This window comes from Alosa sapidissima, chromosome 18, assembly GCF_018492685.1.
Source record: "Alosa sapidissima isolate fAloSap1 chromosome 18, fAloSap1.pri, whole genome shotgun sequence".
Taxonomy (NCBI): domain Eukaryota; kingdom Metazoa; phylum Chordata; class Actinopteri; order Clupeiformes; family Clupeidae; genus Alosa; species Alosa sapidissima.
This window is the reverse complement of record NC_055974.1, coordinates 1826888-1853202: the sequence shown is the minus strand read 5'-3', so window position 1 is coordinate 1853202 and position 26315 is coordinate 1826888. Positions and strand designations below refer to the sequence as shown.

General features: G+C 44.8%; 1 protein-coding gene and 1 long non-coding RNA gene across 4 annotated transcripts; one reads left to right on the top strand and one right to left on the bottom strand.

Annotated features, from left to right (window-relative positions):
• Positions 1–41: 41 nt before the first annotated feature.
• On the bottom strand, positions 42–24921 carry rtn3 (reticulon 3). Of its 3 annotated transcripts, XM_042070453.1 has the most exons (9): positions 24584–24921; positions 19811–19858; positions 12563–15178; positions 7330–7537; positions 6285–6423; positions 4586–4655; positions 4385–4431; positions 3270–3328; positions 42–2986 (listed from the first exon to the last, which is right to left on the bottom strand). In XM_042070453.1, the coding sequence occupies exons 1-9, from the start codon at positions 24672–24674 to the stop codon at positions 2938–2940; spliced, it is 3327 nt and encodes a 1108-aa protein (XP_041926387.1). In that variant the 5' UTR covers positions 24675–24921; the 3' UTR covers positions 42–2937. The 3 variants fall into 3 exon arrangements, with proteins under 3 accessions (XP_041926387.1, XP_041926389.1, XP_041926390.1); XM_042070455.1 differs by lacking the exon at positions 12563–15178 and having other exon boundaries at positions 24584–24886; XM_042070456.1 differs by lacking the exons at positions 12563–15178; positions 19811–19858 and having other exon boundaries at positions 24584–24881.
• On the top strand, positions 7636–12123 carry LOC121690108. The gene is made up of 3 exons (XR_006024994.1): positions 7636–7649; positions 10011–10015; positions 10584–12123. It is a non-coding gene; the product is annotated as an uncharacterized LOC121690108 (long non-coding RNA).
• Positions 24922–26315: the final 1394 nt, after the last annotated feature.

The following is a 26315-nucleotide window of genomic DNA, read 5'->3' as shown; positions in this document are numbered from 1 at the left end:
TGTTGGTGGGGTTCTTTTAAAAGACAACTGGACACAAAGGATGTCTTCTGATGTACTTTTTATTAATTCCACTTTGACATCAGCACAGGGACCACATAGATCTGTTTCCTCTGTTTGCAACTTTGTTTTTTTCTCCAAAGCACCCACAAACAAACTAAACCTGCAGCTAACAAACAGAGTCTTAGGTGTTAGTTAACACATCTAGTTATCAAGAGAAAGTCAAAAGCAAAACAAAAAAGGAAGAAAAAATCCTGACCAGAAATAAAATGACTTCCAACTCCCATCAACCCTCCCTTCCCAAGAAGAAAAAACAAAATAAAAAGATCAAGGTGGAAACATGCACTGAAACTACAGAATTAAGTCAAAAATAGTCATAGTGTAGTTCTTCCTGAACTCTTAACACTAAAGGAGAATAGAACAGCAACTAAGGCATGGTATCTACAGAGGAGTAGGTTTGTGTAGTCTACTGATAAAAGAAAAAAAAAAACAGACAGCATTGCATTTGTCAGTCATGGCTGAAGAGATACCTATGAAACCCTATTTGCTGGAACGTAGCCTATTCACCAAAAAGCACCGCACCCATGCTTCGGCCGCCAAACACGTTCATTTAAGCATGTCAGTCCAGCGGAAAACAAGGACACCGTGGTTTTCAGACATAGGATACTTTCAACTGTAGGTGAGTGTGTATGCGTTTGCGAAGAGCATGTACGTATGTATTAAGTGCGCATGTACAAGAATGCAACTGAGGCGTGCATGGTGAATACTCAACAAGAACTCCTACGACGACTACACATCCAATATTGTGATTTGAAAAAACAGCCTTTATAAGGAGGACAATGAATACAGGAGCAGAGTGTCTTGGCAGGGAACAGCAGAAGAGCATGTTACCTGGTAAAACCTCCTTCTGATCCCACCAAGACACTGCGCTGCATGCACAAGATGGAATGTACTATAAATATTGCAGGGAAGACACATTCAGCAGGAGACAGACTTCTGTGTAGTAGTAGTAGTAGTAGTAATAGTAATAACAATAGCAGTAATAGTCAATGCATTGAGAGGCAATCTGAGAACCATTATAACATAACTGAAATACAGTAAATGCATATTTGAAACAGATTCCATATATTATCTACAGATGTCTTGCAGAGATGCAAATCAAGTGCCGAGAACAAAACCCTGTTTACTTATTTCAAGGGGGATGGAGATGTTGGCAAATATACACAACAGAACACACACCAGGAAAAAAACCCTATATAAACATCCCACCCTTCCCAGTTTCTTCATCTTAATATCCCTTAGAAATACAAAGAAAACAAAAATCTACAAGGCCCTTGAAGATGAGTAGCCTTGTCAGACAAAATGCTTTACATTTTGCATAAAGAAATGAAGGTGAAAACAAGCCTCACTGAGCATATCCATTACTTTAAACAGTGTGACGCGCAGGTGGTTGCCGATACTAAAACAGATCCGATCAGTGGGTCCGTTCTAGAGCCAGTGGCTTACAAGGAGAGTATTTCGCAGGACTTTACACTGAAATAACCTGGAGAGCGGGGCATGGATGCACGTTCATCTTAACGTCCTGCGGCCTGGCATTTCAAACATGGTCGTCAGGGAAAGTGTGGCAAGGCCATGGCAAGCGAATATACTGTAGATCACCCCCCTTAGTGACAGACACGCTCACCAACACCCTGGAGGTCAAAGATCAACACAGGTCATCACCTTGGCGGTCTGAAGCCTTGAGACGGGAGAAAGGCTAAGCTTTTTCACAATGACACAAAACAGTGAATCAAAGCAGTCAGTCTAACCAGTGATAGCAATAATATCAACTGTGATAATAATTAGTATAGTATCAGCAGTAATGATAAGTAGAAGAATAGTATAGTAAATCCACATTATGAACGCAACAGTGACACTGAGATGTAACAGAAATTAGCACGCTTGCCATAAGGGGATTATTTGTTATATAAAAAGCGACACCTTACTCCTTTACGGCAGACAGTCTGTTGCCTTGACTTATTATATACACATGACGCTCCAAGAAGCAACGAGGTGAACTAGACCAAAAGTAACACCGCTGGAACACTGCTTCAAACCTCTTTATTCCACCTGTCTGGGCGAAGCAGACACATCTTCAGTGCATTGCAGATCATATACAAACATAAGTGCCTTAAGGTGAACAGAACACAAATGATAAAGTGAGTGACAGGCTAGGCAGCCAATCAATAACAGAGAAGTCCCAGAGATATCCAACCAAAAACGTTGAGGAGTTTATCATCTAAAAACTATGTTTTTTTCCTCACTCAAATGCATGGAGACTGGGCAGAAAAAAAAGAAATTCATTAACATATATAAAAAAGCCTTTTCTCATTTTTTAAATAACCTTTTCAGTTTTATTTTAAGCAAAGTGTTGTTTTCAATTACAGACATTGGCTTGTACAACACCAACCCCTATCCTTGATCTTTCACCGCCTCCAACATCACCACCTGACACCCTGCCACTGCAACACCAGCTCGTAGATTCAGTCTAGTTCACCAACCCTGGGCCATTTCGGAGCGCCGATACAAAAAACACAAACAAAAACACACAACAACAAAATGTATCCAGTTACAGAGTAACATCCCTTCCTCCTCTACGTCCTGTGCTATTGGTGACACCACTGGGCTGCCACTGTAGCTTCCCTATAGCGCGGAGAGTTAAGCCTGCGCTGCACGGTTAATAGTGAATACGGAGAAGCTCGTAAAGATTTCTTGTTGCGTTTGTCCACACTAGCTGGTTCAGGGCAGGGAGGGAGGCGAGGGGGGGGACTGTTGGACAGTGTAGATGTGTGGGGAGGGGGACAGAGGGTTAGATTGGGGATCACTGGGATGAGGATGAGGGTCTAACATGACAGGAGGACGAGGGTGGTGGTGGTGATGAGACGATCCAATAAAGCAGGATCATTCCGTTTTGCCTCGCTTCATTGATGCAGGAAGTTTCTCTTGTAACCTGCAGAAAGACAGAAAGAAATTAAGAAAGAAAGAAGGAAGGAAAGAAAGAAAGGAGAAGAAAAGAGATATTATAATGGTGTCAATCTAGCTATGGCTACTGCCCATCAGGTGGCGATATCATTCCACTTTTTTTACATCTCATTTTAAAATTACTCATGTCTCACACTCTCTCTCACTCCGACACACATACACACACACACAAACACACACACACACACACACACACACACACACACACGCACGCACACACACTCACACACACGCACACAAATGAGTCTTACTTGGCCATCGTGGTGTTGATTTGAGTACGTGCGATGTCCACATATTTATCGATCTGGGTCTGTGAGTGAAGAAAAGGAAGGGACACATCAGGGCAGTTGGATTCACTTTCTGCTGATCATTTTAGAGCTCACATTTCTCACTGCATGAAAAGTCCAATGGTCTGGGATTTCAGACCAGATGTGAAACAGTGAAGCAGTTCAAGGAAGTCTGAAATCTCTCACTTGACCTCAGGCCCACATCAAGGCAGCAACACAGCAAAAACTATGCTGACTTCCAAAAAACTGGGCTTTCATGATCTAACACAGCACAGCCTTGTGTGTGTGCACATACAGTATGTCTGCATGCAAGACTGATGGCATGAGTCTTTTTACATGAACTTGAAGCCCATTAAGGCTTATGACCTTGAAGTTGAATTCACACAAATGACATAATGTAGCCTGATAGACATCATAAGCCATTTTTACAGCAGTAACGGCTCTTTTGACTTTGCATAATTGATGACCACGTCCCATAAAGATGATGTCAGAGTGGAGAAAACGTGTCATAACCTGCACCCCCACCGCTTTCCTGCTCTGTGTGGTATGTGAGCCGCTCTGCTGCTCTTAAGGTTACATGATGACTTAGGGAATGACTCAACACACTCCGCAGACTGGGTAGCTAACAGTCAGGGTGGATTTGTCTGCATTTTACAGAAAAACAGAAAAGAACTGAGTGCAAAGTCCAACCAGGAAATAGTATTCATGAGTCACTTCCTCAATGTACTTCCTTTTAAATTTGGTAAATAATTGTCAACTGGAAGGGAACCAATGCAGGACCTCACATAGTAGTAGAGACCTAACTGGTTCCTGATGCCTACAGTACCAAAGATTTGACACCCCTGGACACATGGCCCAAATTTCTGTGTTTTAAGTTCAATAAATAAGAGGCAGCATTGAAGAAAATCTCAATTGTCCGCATCATTTTGCTGCAGAGGTTCTATGTGTACCTTTTGACTTTAAAATATTGAGGCTTCATGATTTTTTGGTCTTTTGCCTGCGGCTGCATAACTGAATTAACGGTCAAAGTTTCTTGAACATGCTGTGCATTTCAAGTCTGACACACTTTGAAATCTCACCTTGTTCTTCTCATACACCAGAGGCATGGTAAAGATCAGGATGTCAGCTAAAGAGAGGAAAAAAAGGGGAAAATCATTCATATTGTAATGCAGTAGGTAACACCATATTTGTGCTGTTGCTGTGAGTTGTTTGGACTGTTTCACAACGATCAGGAGGTTTTGGTATGCCTGGTATGGCTGATGCACTGATTTGGCCCTTACCAAGGATGAGGATGGTGATTCCATTGAAGACGGCGCCCACATAGGTCAACAGCCACATGGCAACAGCCAACTGCAGAGAAAACACACACACTAGAGTAAGAATGGGTATTTGTGTGTGTGTGTGTGTGTGTGTGTGTGTGTGTTTGTGTGTGGGGGATAAGTCTCCTACTATGCCTAATCTGATTGCATAGTGTTCATTACGGCAGCCATGGCTTCTTAAGCAGGCCTGGAGGGCAGCCAGGTCTAGCACAGTGCATGTGAGGTTGAAGGAGGATTGCCGTTGTAAAAGGCATTCATGGAACACACACAGGCCTTCTCTCTGCATGTGGACTCAAGTCGCTTACTCTCCCTGTGTACCATAGGCTGCAGAGGATGGAGACTCTTATTCACTACCGCCCCCCCTTCTCTCTCTCTTATAGCGTTCTCTATCTCTCTCTCCCCTTCTCTCTCTTTCATAGCGTTCTCCATCTCCCCTTCTCTCTCTCTTATAGCGTTCTCTATCTCTCTCTCCCCTTCTCTCTCTCTCATAGCGTTCTCTATCTCTCTCTCCCCTTCTCTCTCTCTTATAGCGTTCTCCATCTCCCCTTCTCTCTCTCTTATAGCGTTCTCTATCTCTCTCTCCCCTTCTCTCTCTCTTATAGCGTTCTCTATCTCTCTCTCCCCTTCTCTCTCTCTTATAGCGTTCTCTATCTCTCTCTCCCCTTCTCTCTCTCTTATAGCGTTCTCTATCTCTCTCTCCCCTTCTCTCTCTCTTATAGCGTTCTCTATCTCTACCTCCCCTTCTCTCTCAGGCGTTCTCTCTCTCTCCCTCTCTCCTCCCTCCCTCCCTCCCGAGCATCCCATTCTGGGTCAGGCCGAGTGCTGTAATCCTCAGGCTATGAGAGCGTATCACCACTGCTGCTGCTGTTGTTGCTACTCCTGCCCCTGCTACTCAATGAGGTCAAACATGACCACCACACACACACACACACACACACACACACACACACGTCAGAGCCCTATGATTAGGCCTCAGGTCAGGCGTGTGTGCTGTCGCTCCGCCTGACACTCTTAAGGCGGAGGGGAGATGCCACGGACACAGAGAGTGCTAGTGGACGTCCCGCCCTCACTTTTTTACTTTCATCCTCCCTTTTTACCCCATCCCTCTCTTTCTCTCACCCTCTGTTCATCTCCCCCTCCTTTCCTGTTTCATCATCACTCTCTTCATCTCTTCATCTCTGCAGCAATTTCCCAGTTTGCCTCACTCTTCCTTCTCCTTTTCTCTCTCCACAGACATTCCCTCTCCCCTTGTCTTTGGCCTGTCTCTCTATCCCTCTCTCTCTCTCTCTCTCTTCTGGCCTATGTGTGTGTTAAAAATAGATGGCACAGCAGCAGAGACCAGGGAGAGGAGGAAGGAAGGAGGGAGGGGCGGGGCCACACCGAAAGAATGGGAGGAGGAAGAAGAGGAGTGAGAAGATACCAGTCGACCAAGGGACATGATGAATAATTCATTGTGGCGCACACACACACACACACACACGACAAACAAACAGAGACACACACATAGACGACAAACAAACAAAGCCTGAACTTCAGAACCAGACAAAAAAAATAACATTTGTAATGTAACCTTCCAGCTTTTCTGTGGTCTATTCCTTACATAGAGTTCAATATAAAAACACCCCCACACACAAAACAACAAGCGCACACACACACACACCTTGAGAGAGTCCACCAGGTCCTCGACCAGGAAGAGCCGGCTCATCTGTTTGAGGGCGCGGTTGACGTAGGTCAGGCACTGGTCCACATGCTTACGGAAGGTCTCAGGGGGAACGCTGACGTCCTTCTCCATGAAGGCTCTGTCATGTGTACACACACACAAACACACACACACACACACACACACACACACACACACACACACACAAACAATACACAACATATGTGTGTTATACCACTGAAGCAATACACAACATATGTGTTATATACCACTGAAGCAATGATGGCCTGCATAACGCTGCTAACATGACATGCTTAGGAAACTCCCTGTGGTAAAGATGACCTCCTTCCGGTGGTCTGCTCACGAACCACACAAACTACATTACCCACACTGCCCCTGGCCATATCACATTCCAGTCTCCCACTGGGATGATGACATGACATTGAGATGGGATGGCTAGACCTCTCAATCAGGATATTGATTTCTCTTTTATATTGACACAGAAAAAGGGGTGACCCACATAGGAGTGGGGGCGTCTTCTGCACCCGTGGTCTTTCTGTTGTCTAGACTATTCTACCATTGCATAGAGCTCAAGAACTAGTAGAAAAAGGAATAATGAAATAAACACAATCACTTTATTTGATATATTTTGGATATGATTACTTCTTTACTGCACCTTTGATGTAAAGAAATAAACAACACAGCCCGGGATGCATGAAGGACTGATATGCAGTTCAGGGGATGAACATCGCTAGCTCCCTTTCCCATAATTGCCAGTGCAAATATACACGACACTCCCTCAGTCTCATACAAAAGGTTCCCTGTTCCATTTCAGCATCTCCCTTTCTTTCTAAGGACATGAAGGTGAAAGGTGAAAGGTGAGAGGGAAGTGTTCTGCCCTGCGGCTCCTTAACTAGAGACCCATGCTTATGATACAGTTACATCTTATGCTCCAACTGCATGAGGTTGCATATTACTAGGTCACAGCTGCATTATCACATTACAATTGTGTGTGTGTGTGTGTGTGTGTGTGTGTGTTCCTCACTTGAAGGGGTGTCCATCGCCGGACTTCTGCACGGCCTGCACGACGGACTTGTAGATGCGGAAGCTGATGGTGACGCAGAGCAGGGCGAGCAGGATGTAGGAGACCACGCTGACGATGCTGAACGCCGCCAGCGACAGCAGCAGCAGCATGGACACGCCGAACACCACGCCCGACTTCTTGGGGTCGCGCCAGTACACCAGGTCTTTCACTGCACAGGTACAGGGCAGGACAGTGGAGGTGTGTGTGTGTTTGGAGTAATGTAATGTATGTGAGGGAGAGAGGTGTGTGTATGCGGGTTTGTGTGAAGTGTGAGAGTGAGTGTGTGTGTGTGTGTGTATGTAAAATTGGGAGTTTGTGTGGATGAGGAGCATTTTTACATGTGATTGTGTGTTTATGTGTGTACACATCAGGAACATGGGTCACGATATGTGGAACAACGTGCGTGTTGTTTGTGTATTTGGTTGAGTGCAAATGTGTGTATATGTATGTCCCACGGAGTGGTGGAGTAGGAGGAGAGAAGAGAAGAGTGGAAATGAGAGGGGGAAGAGTGGAGTAAGAGGAGGAGGGGAGAGAAAGAGAAATACTTTTAATAACCACAGTAACACTGACAAAAACAAGCTTGCCATTTCTTCACTTGTCCATACATGGCCTCTCCAAAGGTGGGTAGTTATTTACCCTCTGGCTATTTCAGTCCCAACATCCAAGACTTTTATGGACCATGTGTGTGCGTGTAAGTGTGCATGAGTGCAAGTGTGCGTGTGTGTGTGTGTGTGTGTGTGTGTATATATGCATGCCTGCCTGCATGTTCATGTGGCCATGGTCACACATGCAGAAATGATGGTTTCTGTGTACCGTGCTGGATATGTTGTTATATAACACCCTAAGAGCCTGCTACTAAATGGCTTCTGCTGCTGCATGAGAGGAGCCTTTGAAAGAGGGAAAGAGAACGTAGAGAGAGGAGAATGAGTGTGTGGTTGTGTGTGTGTATGGTACCCCTGCACACATGTGTGTGTGTGTGTGTGTGTGTGTGTGTGAGAGAGAGAGAGAAAGTGAGTCAGTGTGTGTGTGTATGGTACCCCTGCGCACATATGTGTGTGTGTGTGTGTGTGAGTGAGAGAGAGAGAGAGAAAGTGAGTCAGTGTGTGTGTGTGTGTGTGTGTGTGTGTGTGTGTGTGTGTGTGTGAGTGAGAGAGAGAGAAGGCTCCAGGACGAGACGTATAGTGCTCTGCACAAGGTTGTGCCCTGAGGGGAGACTGGGGTCCCGTGACTACATAAGTGGGTGTGCTTGTCCACACTGTGCTGCATTTAAGAGCCTGGCGATGGGGGTCGTGTGTGTGTGTGTGTGTGTGTGTGTAGGCTTACTCTAAAAGGAATGGATAGACCAAGCAATCATATAGCTTATTTAGCATTCTGGTTTGCATGTCATGTGCTGCACTGTCAACTTTTTTTTCAGAGTGCAATGCTAGAGATTTGGAACAAGCTGGGTAAAAGCCCCTGGAGGAAATGCAAACACGGCATGCTCTCTCTCTCACACACACACACACACACCTTTGAATAAACACACACTCCGCCTGAAATCACAGAGGCATGATTATGCACACATGTGTACCCACACGACTCACTCACACATACACACTAACAAACATACTAAGGTATAAACAGGCCAACAGCTGGCTTAACCCCCTCCAGCGTTAGGGTTTAGTTCTGCCAGGATGGGAGGTGCCAGGCATCCATCCCAATGGATTACTCCATCCCACCATGACTCACTATACATCACAAGTACGATACATACCACAGCCCGAGCTTAGACTGCACTAGCTGACCTGAGATCAGTGTGTACGGACTGGGCACTGTGTGACTACCCCCCACGTGCTCCCCCTCCCCCCCCCCAGTCCAGTACCGTCAAAACAAGGATGACGTCAACATACGCTGGCGCTAGTTTTGCTCCCTCATTTGTTTGTTTGTTAGAACTAGCATGAGAATCGTCATGAAGTTACATCAGGTTAGATCAGCTCGTTGCTGTGGGAGATGAGGAGTGGGGGGTGGGGTGTGTATGTGAAAGGTTCAGACACGACTTAAGAGTGTCTTTATTGTCATATTTTGCATTTTTTTTAAAAATACTGTTGGGTTAGGGATGTTGTCATGCCATAGTGTAATCTGCATTAATTAACTATAAAACAGATAATGTGCGCACGCAGTGTGTTTGTGTGTGTGTGTGTGTGTGTGTGTGTATATGTGTGGGTGGGTGGAGGGGCACTATAATCTCCACATATGTCTTACAGCAGAAGGTGTTTTAGCTTTGGAGTGGGGGAAGGGGAGCATGGTGGGGGTCTGTTGTTTTGATAGAATGTTGTTATATAACTGCCTTTACTTCATCGCTGGGAAAAAGGGAACTATAGCTATATACTTAATAGGTTCCCAAAATCCAGTTTGATGTTGAACATTGTTTGTCAAATTTAACAGTGTTGGCCTGTGTCAAGGTTTAGATAGGACTCATTCTCATGGTTTTGCGTTTGTTTTTCTTTGCTACCCTAAATAGGTTCTCTGAACAAGGAATGGCTATAAGCAAAAATACATATTTTACAATGCCATTCAGAGTGCAGCCCATTGGAGTACCGTAAACAGAAAAAAAATGGTGACTGTTCTGTGGGGAAAACACAGAAAAAAAATTGTTTACAAAGGAATGGTCGTGACATAACTCCATGGCCATTGTGGCCGAGCGAGTGCTTGAAAGCGCTCAGAAAGCACACCATTGTTTCCAGCGCCTGGATTCAGATGTGGGGTGGCGAGTGTCCCAGTGGAGCGGAGCGGAGTGAAGAGTAGAGAGAGAGCACGCATGGGGCTTCCTCACCCACCACTGCAGGGGTCTGAGTCCCTCCCAGCATGCTTTGCTGGTACCCAGAGGGAGGCAGCCTCGGCTGACAGCTCTCGTTCATTATTGCTCCCCTCCCTGCCTCCTCCCCCCTCTCTCTCTCTCTCTCTCTCTCTCTCTCTCTCTCTCTCTCCCCCGTGTCTACCAGCCCCAAATCCAACAGCGGGTCCCTGTAGCTGCCGAGCCGCAGTGGCCTCTTTTCAGCGCTGCCACTGCACAGCTCTTAAAGGTACAGGCCAGTGTGTGTGTGTGCTTTCATGCATGAGTGTGTTTGTGTGGGAGTGTATTAAAGTCTGAATGAGATTTTGTATTTCATGTATGCATAAGCATTTGTGTATACAAAAACAGAACGAGAGAGAGAGTAAGAGTGAGCGTGTGTGAGTGAGTGTGTGTGACCTCATTGCATCGCAGAATAACCTGGCAGTCCAAGACTGCAGCTTGGATTATGACGCCAAAAATAAACATTTGGCCATATTCAATTTAAGCATTTCACATGATCTCTCGTGCCTCACAATAAAGGCAAACACAGACTAAACACACACACAGTGAATAGACATATATCTTCTCCGACAAATGGCCCGACATGGACTAATCTTAAAAGGCAGAAGATTTCCATTGAATCCCTCTAAGCTGAGGGTGCCCAATTCTCGATGCATTCCCATCAAATCAGACTTCACTTGCAACGCTAATCACAGGGAAGGAGAGTGACGTCCTTCTGACTGGGGGCTGGCATGGCAGTGCAAACAGCTCTAGTGGAAACAAGCGCCAACTGAGCAAGCCACACCCTTGAGAGCAAACCTTTTTTCCCCCCTCATAAAACACTGGTTGTGTAACACTTCAGCAGATTTGGAGCATTCCGAGTCAGCATACTGGCTAACATTTCAACAAAGACATTTTAAAAGCCTTGCCAAAGATGTACACAACATCACTTGAAGGAATCCAATAACATTCTGGCCTTTTGTTAGTAGCAGAATGTGAGCAAGAAAACAAACAAACAATGAGTAACTTATCAGGACTTCGACATATTAAAGTATACTATTGAAATCAGTGCATCACATGCACACTGATAAGACTTATCACGAAACATTCCTGAAATAACACATTCAGACTGGGAATCCAGTTAAACATTGTCATTCACCGCCTAACCTCAAGTCTACACTTTCCCCTAGTTTCTGGTTACCGGGGAAACAACCTTTAAATTCAGAGCATGCCCAGTGCGAGAGAAGCATGTAGTGTATGCAGGCGTTTTGATGCATGTGTCAGACACAAGGCCTGTACTGTCTGCATACTGCTTCACTCATAACAGGGTTTGGGTTTCATGTTTGCTCTGCAAGGGTTCAGGATGAGGTGTGGACTGTGGCTCACTTCAAATGCTTCACCATGAGCTGGGAGATGGGTGTGCTGTGCCATATCCTTTGGTTGGTGTTAAAATGTGATCAGTATAATGGAGCCAAGAATAGATTATTTAGGGCGATTTGTTACACTTCATGCCTGTTAAAATAGAAAATGGGGTGCCATTGTTATTTTTGGAGAAAAGGCATTGTGGGCCTTTAAAACTGAGTGAACTGATGCAAGCTGGGGGAAAAAAACATACTATTCTAACTGCCTGCAGTGTAGATTGATACACGTGATAAGGAAAAGGATATCTCTGCAATCAAACCATATCCCTCTGTTTCTCAATCAAACCATATCCCTCTTCTGCAATACACAGACAGCAAAATGTGAAATGTCATGTTTCCACTGAAAAAAAGAGAGACCCATTTAGCCTGGCACAGACGTGTGCTTTAAATGTGAGGTGGCGGTGGAAAGTGGCACCAAGGCCGAAATCTAACACTGGGATGGACTGTGCCCACTGACTTCCAGGCTGTGCAAGAGGACACCATGGGACCATGTTTAGACCCCCTTCCCCCAATCTATGCCTGTTGGTGTCTGCAAACATTTAAGGACACAAGGTAGGATAGGGTCATACAGTGGAGATGAGCGCACAGCATTTCAGGCTCAACTTGGCTACCTATGTTTAGAGTAAAGCCTGCCTACTTCTGCATAATGCAGAGTTCTGAACTATATTTAATCAACTGAACTTTTTAATGACATTAAGTCAATAAGTTATAAGTAACTGTTCATTAATATTATTATCTAAAAAATACAATATATGACACTGAAACAAATAAGCTAATTAATCATTCAGTTGTCAAGTGTTGGCAAGTCTCTCACACATGCGATTTGTGTTATTGTTAGTGTTGTCATCAAACTGGGAACACAGCCCAGGTGGGGAAAGGGTTTGGGAGGGTGAGGTGCACTGCTTGGCTTTCCTTGCGTGGGAGGTTAGCAGGCTGAGAGCCCAGAGGGAAGGAGCGTTACCTGACAGGTGGGTTAGTATTGCTGCCAATACATGCTCAGCGAGGTGGTACGCCTCTGCCACCCAGACATCGATCGCCTCTACCTCTTTGGACAGTGGGGTCTCCGACGCATGCCGACTGGCTGGGGAGTCGCATGTGGGACTCGAGATGACCTCGGCCTGTGGTTGTGGCTGAGGAGATTTCTTTTCCTGCTCTGAGGTCTTGGACTTGGGTGAGGTCTTGTTGTCTTCTTCGTCTTCCTGACTGCTCCCGAGCTCTTTCAGAGCACGGATGGTGTTATTCTCCTGTTCCAGGTCCATTACTGCAGCTGGAGAGGAAGTGGAGACGGCCTCTGCCTTTGTTGTGTGACTGAGGAGCAGCGGCTCTGGCTCCTCGTCCTCCCGAGACTTCAAGCACTCCCTCATGAATTCCACAAAACTGTCTGTTGCCAAGGAGACAGAGCAGTCGGGCTCGATACTCTCGGGATCACTTGTGTTCTCAGTCGGTGCGACTGGTTCAGCAGTCATGTCCTTTGCGTCTTGGTTTGGTTCAAGGTCCATGCCAGGGAATGAATCTGGCTGGTCACTGTAGTATGAAAAGTCATCTTGAGGATATTCCTGCATGGATGGCTGTTCCTCAACCGGATGGGAGGTGTAGTTATCATCAGCCATCAGAGGGAGGTCACCAGAGTTGGTCACTGTTTTGCTGTCATCATTTCCAACATTGGATATGTTTTGAGAAACCAGTGTCTCAATGTAATTGTCTGAGGAGAAATCTGAAGGTGAAGGCTCTGGAACAGTGTCAAAGTTCAGCTGTCGGTCATCAGAGGACTCATCCAAGCCGGGCAAAGAGTCATCTCCAAAGTGATCTTCATAGGATTGATCGATGAGTGAGCCAGCGTTCAGATCTGGAAGAACATTTGATTTTGAAAGGGTATCTGATGCATAATCATCCTCTGAGATCAATTCAGACTTTGGTTTTTCTTTCTGAGAGAGATCCTGAGCAACAAAGTTATTCAAATGGGAATCAATTACAGGCTCTGTATCCTCTGACAGGTTACCTCTGTGATCTGTAATGTTGACAGACTTCTCTTCTTTTCCCTCAGTAGCAGACTTGATGGCTGACTCTGACAGAGATTCGTTTGGACTGTCTGGCCTCTCAAAGACCACAGCCTTATCATATGACTCCTCTTTGCTAAGGCCTCTTGAATTTGGAGTGGTCTGCACCACAGTGTCAACATCTCCACTATCTTTGCTGCTGGGGTGCTTGGGAGTTGACTGAACAGATTCTGTTGTGGAAACCTGAGAAGATTCATTAGGCGGTTTGTGGTCTTCAGCTGAGGGTGCGTCTGAGGGTACAGCTTTCTTCTCATCTGAGGCGGGCTCTTGTTCTTTCGTTGGTTCTCTAACTGGGTCTCGCATGACCCTGTAGCGTTCATCCTCTTCCTCTTCTGGCTCATATTCTTCCTCACTTACTACCTGCTCCTCAGTCTCAATAACATTGATAATGGGGACCTGCATGGGCTGCTTCTCCAGTTTGGCTGGCTGCGACTCTTTTTCTACAGAAGGAGGAGCACTATCTTTGCTGCTGGGGTGCTTGGGAGTTGACTCAACAGATTCTGTTGTGGTAACTTTGATGGAAGCACAGGCATCCTCAATCACTGTGTCATCTGACTCGCCAGAACTGTCCATCTCATGGGTCTCAGATGGCTCAGCATCACCCTTCAATGTTGTTTTTGGAACCTTGGCCTGTAGGGGAGATGCAGGTGGGGACGGTGGCGGGGATAGGGGGGGAGAGGGGGATCCAAACCCTGCGGGAGGAGGGGCGGTGGCAGGGGGCGCTGAAATATCAGATTCCTTTGCTGTAGATTGACCAGGAGGACCTTTAGATGCATTATTCTCTTGCTTGTCCCACATGTATGCAGTTGGTAGAAAGTTCAAATCGAATTCAGATTCTTCCTCCATGCTCTCTTGCTTCTCTGGATTGTAATCGTCTTTAAGGTCAGGAGGCTCAATCGGAGTGTCCATAAATGCATCAGGAACTCCAGCAAAAGCCTCAGGAACTACTGCTGCCAAAATGGTCTCCTCCTTATTCCCTTTTGAAGCACCATCAGTCTCCATAACAGGGACATCTTTTCCATCATCAAGATCTGGATCTTCAGTACCGAAGTTAGGTGCCGGGGGTAGGTGAGCCCGCATCCAGTCTGCGGTGTCCTCGTAGTCAGTTCCTTGCACAGTCTCTCCCAAAACCTCAAAAGGTGATTCTGGGGATTCCTTCTCCTGTGAAGTGGTCTTCTTTTGGAAAGCTGCTGGGGGCGGGGCTTCTGTGGGCGACTTCTCGTAGTGGCGTTCCCTGAAGTGAGGAAAGCCTCCCTCGTTCCTGCTTTCTGGTTCATTCTTCTTCGCGGCAAGAGCCTCCAGTGCCTTGATCCTCTCAGACACGGGGGACATTTTTATCGGCGAGTCCTCTTGTGGAGACGCGAGGTTGGAGTCGGAGGACTCCTTCTTCTCTGGGCCTTTGTGAGAACGGTCAGTGGTTTCATTGCCATAGGAGACCGGTGTAAAGGAGCCCGGCTGAAAGCGAAGTGATGTGGCCACGCCTTCTGAGGGTTTCTCAGAGCCTACCACCACTCTTTTGTCTGCATCCATCATGCGGGTGAAGTGAGCAGGAGAAGAAAAAGGAGGGGTGGGGGGCATATAAAAATCAAAACACTCTAGACTCATGCGGATATGCTAAAGCGAGGGGTCCCAACTAGTTTCCTTTCTTACCTTCATTGGGCTCCATCATTTCAACTAATCTGATGAAGTTTGTGTTAATAATTCATACATTAAACGCAATATTGACCATCTAAATAGTTTTACCTTCAAGGACCCCAAACTTTAGCAATCGGTCGTCATATACTTGTGTGTTAATACTCACATTCCCAGAAAATAGCAGCATCTTATTCTTTGCAGCTCAAGCAGTCATGCATTGCATTTCAAATGGAGTTGTGTATGTGGCATCATCTGCATGCTGCGTTCACACTCATAAGTTGTTGCCATTGATGGGTCAATAGGACAACAGACAAAATCCATTGATATGGTAGTAATGAGGTTGCAGCTAAACAAACAAACAAACTGTGCTGATTAACAACATACTGTGGTGGCAAAAAACATTTTGTTCTCGCGTTGAGACGCATGTGGGGTCTAAAAAGCAGTGTGCTCCGTTGCCCTGGTCTTCCCAAGGCAATCAGGGCTACGTGACTCCAGGGCAATCAAAATAGGAAGCAGACGTTGCTGCATTTCCTGTGATGATGTTCAATAGTTTGAGGAATGAGAGGTATGTGCTCTTATTTCCTGCTCAGAAAAAAACTACTGCTATATCTAATCAGATCTTTTACAAATTACAAGACACAAAAGAAAGGACTTGGTCAACCTTCATCAGCACAACCAAATGCCAACCACCAATCACAACCCAATAGTGGAGTAACAGGCCAGACTGCCTCCCTTTGCACAGGGGACAGAGGACTCATCATACAACTTCAAGTGACACAATTGGGACATTGTAATAACAAGCCTGCGGACAGTTAGGGAGAGGGGGAGGGCAAGGGTCACAAGGGATAAATGCACTGTGGTTTAACTACCAGTGACCTTTAATGAGTTGCGATATGCCCTACTATGGCAGTTTGTCTTCTAACTGCCTGTGCCAAAACTGCATTGCATAACTTCCCTGAAGGCCCATTTAACATGTGTCTTCCTATATTATTCTCCAAAACACTGATTCTGACCACAGTAGCTGAATATTAAGTGAAGTTTGAGCACATCCCTTTGGGATCAATGCATCAACAATGGTCACAAGAATGACTATGACTATTCATAAATTCTCAGACCCTTGGGCTCGTTATGTAATTGTTATAGTTGTTTTCATTTTTATTTATTTAACTAATTTCATGCTATATTCTAAGGCCCTGAATCTGGAGTAAGTCAAAATAAAAATAATATAATAAAAACCCAAAGACATAGATTTCAATAGGGGCTTCCAAAAATAAATATCAGACAGAGCAACTGGCACAGTCACCGCTAAGACAACACAGATAAGCAACCTACTTGGCGCAAACAGCACCACACCAGTGCAACGAAAGTCACAGTGGGCTGTCTGTCTGTCGCCTGACCCAAACCCCATATCCCACTGTTACCCCCTCCAAGAACAACCCCTATCACACAGCTGAGATGACCTTATGAAGAGAGACGGCAGGATCCCCTTCACATGATACACCACAGGATACCCTGGGCTCATGCCACAAGACCTCAAGGTGCTCATGACCTGACTGCCAACTGCCAAAAAGGTCCTCCCTGTGAGTTCCACTTGTCTGTGTTAACAGACTCTGATTGATCATTGGTAGATTGGTAGATAGTTAGTGGCCTAACAGTCCACTTTTTTTAATCATCCAGGGGATTAAAGGCTTAACAGATAAAATAGAAGTTTATTTCAGCAGTTCAATGGCAACTGAGCTTTAAGAAACATATTCAATGCCATGCCCAGAGGGGAACAGTGTGTGTCTGTGTGTGGAAACAAATATTTGCTCATGCCTGGTGCCAAGGGTTAACTGATGAGGTTAATCTGACCCTGTAACCCAAACCCCAGGGTGGCACAGGAACGCAAAGCACATCAAATGAGCTGCCCTCTCTCAACGACTTCGCGATTCAACAAATCAGTAACCATGTCTGCCTTACGTTGGCTGCCCTGGAACTTATTCTCCATTGTTCACACTGGAAGCCACTAGTGGGAGTCCACATGTGTGGTGTGGGGATTTTTTGGCTCGATGCTTGAAAACAAATTCCGAAAACAGCTTCCCAGAGCAACAGCTACCATGTCTCTTGGGAATATGAACTGGATGAGACACAGCCAAAAGGCTTTGAATTAACAAACCACTGATGGCTGAGAAATGTTTCCAGCAGTCACAAATAACACTGACACTCACAGTGATCGACAGTCTGCAATAGTAACAGAAATAATTACTCTCAAATTAATCTGAACTCTCCATTGAGTCAAAGCCCAGAGAAAAACAGGATGATCACAATTAAAAGGCTCGCATCAATTTACCCATCAGGCTTTAATAGGCCACTGTATCTAGGCCAAAGTCTCTTCCTCCCCCTAAGATTAACAGGGTGTCACAGAGTGTGTGCCTTCCAACAGGACTCAATAAATCAATAGCTAAACGAGGCTGCCAATCTTCAGTCTGCTGACACTGGAGCCTCTATTCAACATTACGGTAAAATCAAGGGGCAGGTTCCCACAATTGCTCCTGTTACAGGAACATCACATCAATAGCTCAAATGGCAATCTAGAAAGACAAAATGTGCAAGTACTGTGTATGCTAATCTTGCGGCAAGATATTATTGAAACCGGGAAGGCATATGCATTGGGTGCAGCTTTGTGACATCCAATTAAAAGTGCAAACTTGACATCCATGACCTCATAGCCTGACCTTCATACTACTTGCCCTGTATACTTAATTTCCTGAAATTCCTACTTCTTCCTGTTACTGCTCACGGAGTGGATAGCACTTGAAATTAGTGGCAAGAATCTTGCCTCCGGCTTTTGGAAAATAAGTTTTCCCTAACAATCAGGATAATGATGTCTAATTCGATGTTGTGGATTTCAACAAAACAGATAAAGAAACTCATAGATAAAAATCTGTACATACATATACAACGCAAACATACATAAAGAAAACATACGGAATGAAAACATAACCAAACGAACAAATGTAAAAAACAAGATCCTATTATCCGGCTTTTAACATGCAAGATGTCTTAACAAGCCAAAAGCAGAGTGGAGAGAGTGAAGCCATAGCTATGGGATGTTTCCCAGAGCTGGTGATCTCACAGCCAATCCCTCCCCAGTGTCGCTCTACCTGTGCTACCAGAGGGGTGGGGGGTAGGCCGAAGCACAGAGTCGTGGTGAGAGAGAGGAGGAGGAGGAGGAGGAGAGGAAGAAGAGTGAGAGAAGGAAGGAGGAGGAAGGGGGGGAGGGGCAACAAGGACAGAGCTCCGGAGGGACATCAACCGGGATCCATTTTTAGGATTGTGCTCTCGCACAAAGTGAACTTGAACTTCTCTGCTTTCTTAAAATAAGGTGGCAATCTAGGGATTATCCTGGGCCTACAAGAAACATTGACCTAAATAATGCACACAGCTGGTAAAGACTGAAATGGATCAAACGGTTGTCATCTTTGGGGACCTTCTGCCTTTTGTGCATTTAATTGGGCAGTCGTGAGTGTGAACTGAGGGGCCACTGAGGTTCAGATAGAGGTCAACACAGCACAGGTCAGATCAGGAAATGGAAGCATCAAGAGATAAATAATAGAAAAGCTACTGCAACGTTATTACATTCTTATCCACCATTAGGAAATGAGATCCTCTACCACTTAGGCGTTCTGGTAAGCAATAAAGCTTTGTAACTGGGTGTGTGTGGTAAAGTCTCTGTTCAGTAAATGGCCGTGCTAGAGACAAATAAGAGCTCTGACGAGCCAGATTTTTCCATTTGTTGTGGAGTTCAACATTGCAGAGTTGCTGGTTCATATGGAGAAAAGACTTACCATAATGGTTTCAAGATGTTAGTCCAAAACTGGCACACATTAAAACCATCATTTTCAAGAAATATTCACAGTGCCTTTGAATTCTTTACTAATCATGCACCATGGGTATTTTAGGGGCATGGAAATCGGGAGGGGGCGGAGAATGAATCAGCATGACGTCCAGTTGGAATCAAGATGCTCTGAATGATTTGGGGGGCGCAGGGTGTGCAGAGCAGGAGTGTGTGTGTATGGGGTGGGTGGGGGTCAAAAATGGCAACCGTCAGTTGCCGGTGAGTACAGAAGGGGCTTCTCTGGCTTGCTTGGTTACATGAAGCATGGCATCACAGGGTCAAAATAAGGGGGAACAGATGGGATCCCATTACAAGGCCCCAGGGGTTATGGTAGCGTGGGGGGGGGGCCGGGGCTGTCGAGTCAGTAGTCGGGTAGAAAACACAAGGTTGGACACGGCGTCTGTCTTTCACAGCCTGACACGAACCCTCTTTTTTGCACTGGAGCGGAATAGGAGAGGGGCACTCAAGAGAGGGATGGAGAGCATTACAGCAGCAGCCCAGCGAGCGAGAGGAGAGAGAGATAGAGAGCGGGAGAGGAGGGAGAGAGGTGAAGGGATAAGGGAGCAAGGGAGAGAGAGAGAGAGAGAGATTGTTTTGGTTTATAAAGCAGGCGAGCAGCGTAAGAGAACCATACACTTGCCTTGAGGAGACTGAATGAGAGAAACAGGCGAAGAGGAAAGAAAGGAATCTGAAAAATTAAAAAAGGACAGGAAATGAGCATCCTGAAATTGCAGGAAGGAGGAACCCCCCTGCCCATCCACCCCCCTCCAACCCAAATCCATCTTATACTTTATAATGGAGACATTAAGGCTTCCTGTATAGCCGATGTAATATTAAAGTAATTGATACAAGGAAATAAAAGTGGATTAACATAAAAAAAACAAGCAGATCCATAAAAAGCACCATTTTATCCATGCATATACCCCTATTAGGCTTATTTAATATATCTATAATACACCTCAATATATACACATAAATAAATAAAGTAGCTCTTAACACTGACATGAACCCTTAACATGCAGGACCTTTTCCACCCCATGTGGGTCATTCACAGGAGTTATGTGAATTCTCTGACAGCATTACTCTTTTCTAAATAGGCCATTGTGAGACTTTCATTTACAGACAATTCTCAAATACTTTCTCCCTTATTTTCCAAAGTCTTACTCTGCGCATAGCGCCCACACTGCTCTCCCTTGACATGGATTATGTAACCTATTTAGAGAAGACATTTTCTGCCACACTTCAGAATCACATGTGATGTTCTGCGACACAATGTGGGCCTTTGTAGGACTAGGCCTGCCTAAGAGCCAGGAATCTTTATCAAACTGGAGCACGTACCACAAAAGATTTGATTTATCATCATACCACCGCCTTGCACTTGAGATGTGTCTGGGTTTAGCAGGCAAAAGGGCAAAGGCCCAAGTCTTAATTGCAGTGAAAAAACAGGTTTTTCGAGTGCAGCTGCTATTGGGGTTTTGAAAGAAAGTCAAACTGGGCAGGTCACGGAGTGCATGTTTGGGAGTGATTCACAGGATTCCAGACTTACCTGCAGGATTCTGGTTCGACTCGGTACACACCCTGCGGAATTCCTGTGCCACTTACACACCACTGGCCCAGCACGATTCTGTGTGATTTGGAGCCCCACACACCCTGCGCCACACCCCTCTGAATAAGCTGACTCTGATCACACACACATTCCAGAGGGGGTGTGTGGATAGTGGGAGCGTGTGAATCTCTTGCTCAAAGGACAGATTGATCTGATCAGGAGCATGCTGATGCTCCAGAAATGCTGAGGGCTCGACATTACTGTGGCTGAGGGAAAGAACAGCATCATGCAGAAATGCAAAACGCCTGACTGGGGATGACTTAAGATAAAAACTGATTAAAAAAAAAAAACATAAGCCAATGAAAAAACACATTAAAATACCTTTGCTTTAAAGTTCTTAATTAGTTCCACTGACAGAAGAGTGGCTTGTCCTTACCCCATTACATTAGCAGCAAGGCAGCATAATGCAGTTGTAGCCTATAGATAGATGTCTTTCTGGGGCAGAGGTTGAACGTGGCTCTGCAGATCGTGTTACAGACACCACAGGTCAGTGGCACCATTTCAGGCCACGCATGTGAGGCTGAGAGTGTCTTTCTGGGTCTACAGTATGCTGCACCTATGGGATAGCCCATACTAGTTTGAGTCCAGGCAACACTATACCATGGGAGAGGGGTGATGATGGGGCGGGGTGCTTTGGTATCCTTGCCACACCAGTCACTTCAGTCTCATCCCAGTCGACTCATGATACCCAAAACCTCCCCGAGGGTGACACTGCTGCATCAGCCTCAAACAGTGACCTTAGCAAAAGCATGCTAGCCACCACCACAGAGGACAACGGAGAGAGCCTGAACAATTGAGGTACGTGGAGGACAAGAAGAAAGAGAGAGGGGGAGAGGGAGAGAGAGAGAGAAGCAGGGGGAAACCAGAAATGGCCATCATTCTTTGCGAACATTTGACAGGAGAACCGAAATCGATATCATTCTACTGCTCTTACCAGAGGGAACCAGATTGATATCAAGAGGGGAGAGAAGTTAATTTTCCATGCACTCAAATGTACTGTCCAAGGTCACCGGCTCACAGAGAACTAGGCTAGCATTTTTAGTGCGTGTGTTAACCACCACCTGTTTTTCCCCCTCGCCTCCTACACCACAGCCTTACAGTACATCAGTACACAGTACTTACAGTCAGTCTTTTCCTGACCTTGAAAATTAAAAACAGGTGCATAACCAGATCAAATGTCCATGTACTATGAAAATGGACCCAGTGGAAATGAGGGGATGTGAGGTTTTGAAAACAATGGGGATACAGAGATATTATCAACAAATTAAACTTTTCATAATGACTGAAAAGCATAGTTTAACTGTACAGTGTAACGGACAGCTAGCGCTTGTGGTGAAAGGGCATGGATCTTGACACAGGTACGGTGTTCAACACAAGCACCTGGACAGAATCATGATCTTTTGAAGTTGTGGTGCTCTGACATGTTTTCCAACACACCATCTTGATTGACACATGAGGGCCCTGAATGAGATAACAATTAGCATCAATTTAGCTTACTTAATCACCAAGGAATGTTCCGGAAACTGCTTGGCCTAGATAAGACCAAAGCAGCTCCTGTGTACGGGCCAAGGTTTTGCAAGGGAAAAAATAATAGAATGTGAGAAATGTATGCATAATTAAAGAGTCATTGATTTAACAAAGGGTTCAACACAAATGTAGTTGTTACTACACGACCACATGTGTGCCATCTGGTATAAAAGGGTTGCCTTGTCCACAGATGGCGCACAGGAAACAAATAGTGCATCCCTACCCTGGCTGATACACATTTTCATAAATACACAGGGATGCACTGATACCGATACTGGCGTCAGATATTGGGCCGATACTGTGCTCATATCCTTTTACTCACAAAAATTCTCTGATCCCACGTAATTGCACCGTTTCCCCTAAAGCATAGCCACTACCACGATGCTTTCAAGTCTTGCACTGCTGACTTCAAAACCAGCCAAATGTGTGGGTCTGTGTTGAATCTACACAGCCTAATTCCCTCACACAAATGATTGTCCATTGGATCTGTAGATCACCTTACCTATGCAAATAGCACAGGCCCACACTTTGTTGAGTGCAGCACACTGCACTGGTGTGTGTGTTGGTGTGGCTCAGCACTTTACTGTGCTAGTTGGGGGAAAGCAAACAAACACTGTGGACTCTGGAAATCTAAATATTCATACTCTGGTGCCACTGGTGCATCCTTAAATACAAACCACGCCCTCACCTGGGAGGACGTATAAACTCTACGGTCTTACAATGACTTAGCAAAGGACTAGAAAAGGGAGAGGTCTTGGTACCAGGAGCTTGGTTTACAAATCAGTTGGCACATGCAACCACTTCGAATGTCAACCACACATGACATCAGCATTCTTGGGTGTATAATCAGCACCCATAAGCTCACTGTGGGTATACGCAGACAATTGACAAACAGACTGGGTGGGTCTTCCCAGTTGGAACGCTGCAACTGTCTAGGTGTACAGACAAAGGGACCTCACCACATTATAAATTATTCATGAGGAGGGAAAAGGTTATTTAATAACAGTTGAAATCAAAACAAAATACATTTCATTTTTCAGAGAGAAATGAGATAAAGAGTTCTTCTTAGGCCTATATTATTTCATTAGCGCCTCCACTTCAGGTAAGGCTTTGGCTCAAAGTATTTATTTGCATGGCGTATGGGACTTCCAACCTGGTTGTTGTCAAAATAGGACTCTATTTGTTGGGTAAAAACCATAGGCTGTATAAAATAAACAGACGGTAAAAACAGACGGCCGACAAAATAAAAGAGGAAGGGTGGGATGCGTCTTGCTAAATAGGACTGATTTAATTTTCCATTTCACCTCATAACAGTACAGGGCACCACACAATATTTACAGAATACGCCCCTCCCTATCCCAAGATGAATAGGCAGTTTAAAGATGGCTGCAATATGGGCAACACCGTACTCCTCTTTGTTTTCCAGGCAATAAAACCTGCAAGAGAGATCAGCGAGCACAGTAATTGCATAATCTCCCACTGTTGTTACACCATGTGCGCAGAACGGTGGGAGATTATTTTTCACTTCAGATGTAGGCCTACTCATTCGACGCAAGGAGCGATCGCCACTGTTCAATTGATGTTTCGCACATAGAAATCAGACAACGCGCCTTTAAGAAGTCCTCCCTGTTAACAGTTTCCCCAGTTACCAATGTCTCTGCACTGCAGACTGCCCTCTCCGCAACATGTGGGCAAGCTATTTTATCAGGCCCCAATGAGGTAACAAAAAGATGTCATGGCCCAATTGCTTGTTTTTATATATATATATATATATATATATATATATATATATAACAAAGCCAAACCATTCTCAGACGCAACTCTAACAATGCCAGAAATAGCCTACTAGGGCGAGATCAGTATAGATCATTCGCGAAGGACTGTGCGTAATTACGAGATATTCTACCAATAGCCTAATAGTCAGTTTTTAAATTTACTCCGCCAAGCTCGCATCGCTAAATGAAACGAATGTGCTGGAAGAGACGCAAATGTCGCAGTCCCAATTAGGGTATCTTTTCTCACAATATTCAGCTGCTGTTGCCCACATTACCAGCAATTTCTAAGACATGCGTGGAGACTAGCAGGTGCGAGCATTCAAAGTGCTCAAAATATGCTGCGTTACCATCCTACATAGAACTCATTTGTATACAGACAACCCTTTGAACAAGACGCAAAACAGGCTAATCTTAATAGTACAGTTGCTAATTTTAAGTTCGATATAACCTGTTTTAGCCCAGGTTAGACACTTGCGTTTCCGTTTGATGAAAGCTATCATCTTACCGGCGAACTTCGAGTCTTTCGCGGAGTTCTGTCCGTCGGCGAGTCCCTGTGACGATGATATTTGAGAGGACTGGGTCATTGGATCTGCCATTTTTTCGTATTATCTGCAAAACACTGTCTTACAGTAGTTGGTTACAACGTTGATTCTTGGTTGATGATATCGTTTTCTAAAGTAGCTTGACTTTCCTCGTATTTCCCCAAGAGCGGGACGCAGCGTCACCCAGCTCGAGCACCCACACGCACGTATGACTATTGAATCGGCGGTGTGGAAGCGAAGGCGGATACACAGACAAGAGACGGCGAAAAAAAAAACTCCCAACATGCAGGGGTTGCTGGGCTAACTTAAAGGGATACACCTCTCATTTTTCTTTGTGTCGATCGCCGCAAAGCCACCCCCCAGCGAAACAAAACCGTCTGCTGACCATTTTTGACATATTCATTGGTTACATTGATGCCTGTTCTAAACATCCTATGGCAACATTGTTGAGTAAGCCCAGGATTTGTTATTAAAATAGACTAGGTATAGGCCTATATAATAGTCAACCTCTGCAAGTTCAGGCCGAAAATGTTACGATTTTAGGCTAGCCTACTTTAAGAATATTTAGGCCTATAGTGAAATAACATATTTAAGAAAATCAGGAAATAGACTTGAACGACAGAGGTTTGAAAGGGTATCCTGTCTGGGATTATCTTTAACAAATGATCAACTTCAAAAAATAGTGATTAGTGCCGTTTCCCGCATTTAACGCTACACTCATGTCTAAAATTACATAATCACTTTTGTTGTTATTCTGTGTCTCTTGCGAAGACAGTAGCTTAGCTATATCGACGCCTTTTATCTGCCCACGAGAGGCATTATGCAATAATTTGTAATTCATGAGCAGCACGTTGGCACCACCTTGTGCCGCAATGTCCAGTTGCAACCCATAGTGCGGATTGCATTCGGCCTGCAATGTCTTGTCAAACATCATGAGCTAGTAGGCCTACTATTAACTAGTTCGTTAATAAAAGAGTGACATCTTCTGTGTAACACTGTGGAATGGTGTCAGTGTCCTGTGCCAGTTTTGATACACTTTTGGTTTCATGCCAAAGGATCTAAATGCAGTGCTGCAAATCTGACTGACCTGCATAAATCTGGTCCACCTGTTTCAAAGAAGAATAAAATAGAGTGATTGTAACTGTTTTACAGCTCCATGGGCTGTGACAGTTGTTTGAATGTAAGCTAGTTTTGTTTATGTCAGTGCTACACATTTTCCTTTAGGGATCATTGTGTTGTATTACTAAAGTGAAACATGAATGCAATGAATGTATGATTTCTGGTGAGCATTGACAATATTATGTAATATGGCATAGCCTACCATATCACTATGGATGAAATCATTGCCAAAATGTCATACACCCCTTAATTCATATACCAATTTAAAAAGACAGCCCAAGAAAGTGTCACCTAATAGAGACCATCGGCTCTGCTACTTTTAGTTATTTCTGTGATTGCTATTCTGCTCTGTGGATCAGCACTCACACAGTCTAGAGTCTATGTATTTTCATACATAGTATAGGCCTAAACATTTCTTCAGGTAACATGAAGTAATATTAGGCTACTTGTACAACTTTTACAATGTCTGCTTGGTTAATGATTAATGGGCAGGTTTGAAAGACTGAAGGCTTTGTCATGACACTCCACACATTCCTAAATAAATTACGCTGGTCTGTCCAAACCCACATCCCCAAT

What these genes read in the sequence shown, in the direction of transcription:
- rtn3 (XM_042070453.1), bottom strand. Translation starts at nt 24,674, where the DNA reads ATGGCAGATCCAATGACCCAGTCCTCTCAAATATCATCGTCACAGGGA. An exon ending in AATCACCATCCTCATCCTTG is followed by an intron (nt 4,432 to 4,585) that starts GTAAGGGCCAAA and finishes TCCTCTCTTTAG; the next exon opens with CTGACATCCTGATCTTTACC. An exon ending in ATCAACACCACGATGGCCAA is followed by an intron (nt 2,987 to 3,269) that starts GTAAGACTCATT and finishes GTCTTTCTGCAG; the next exon opens with GTTACAAGAGAAACTTCCTG.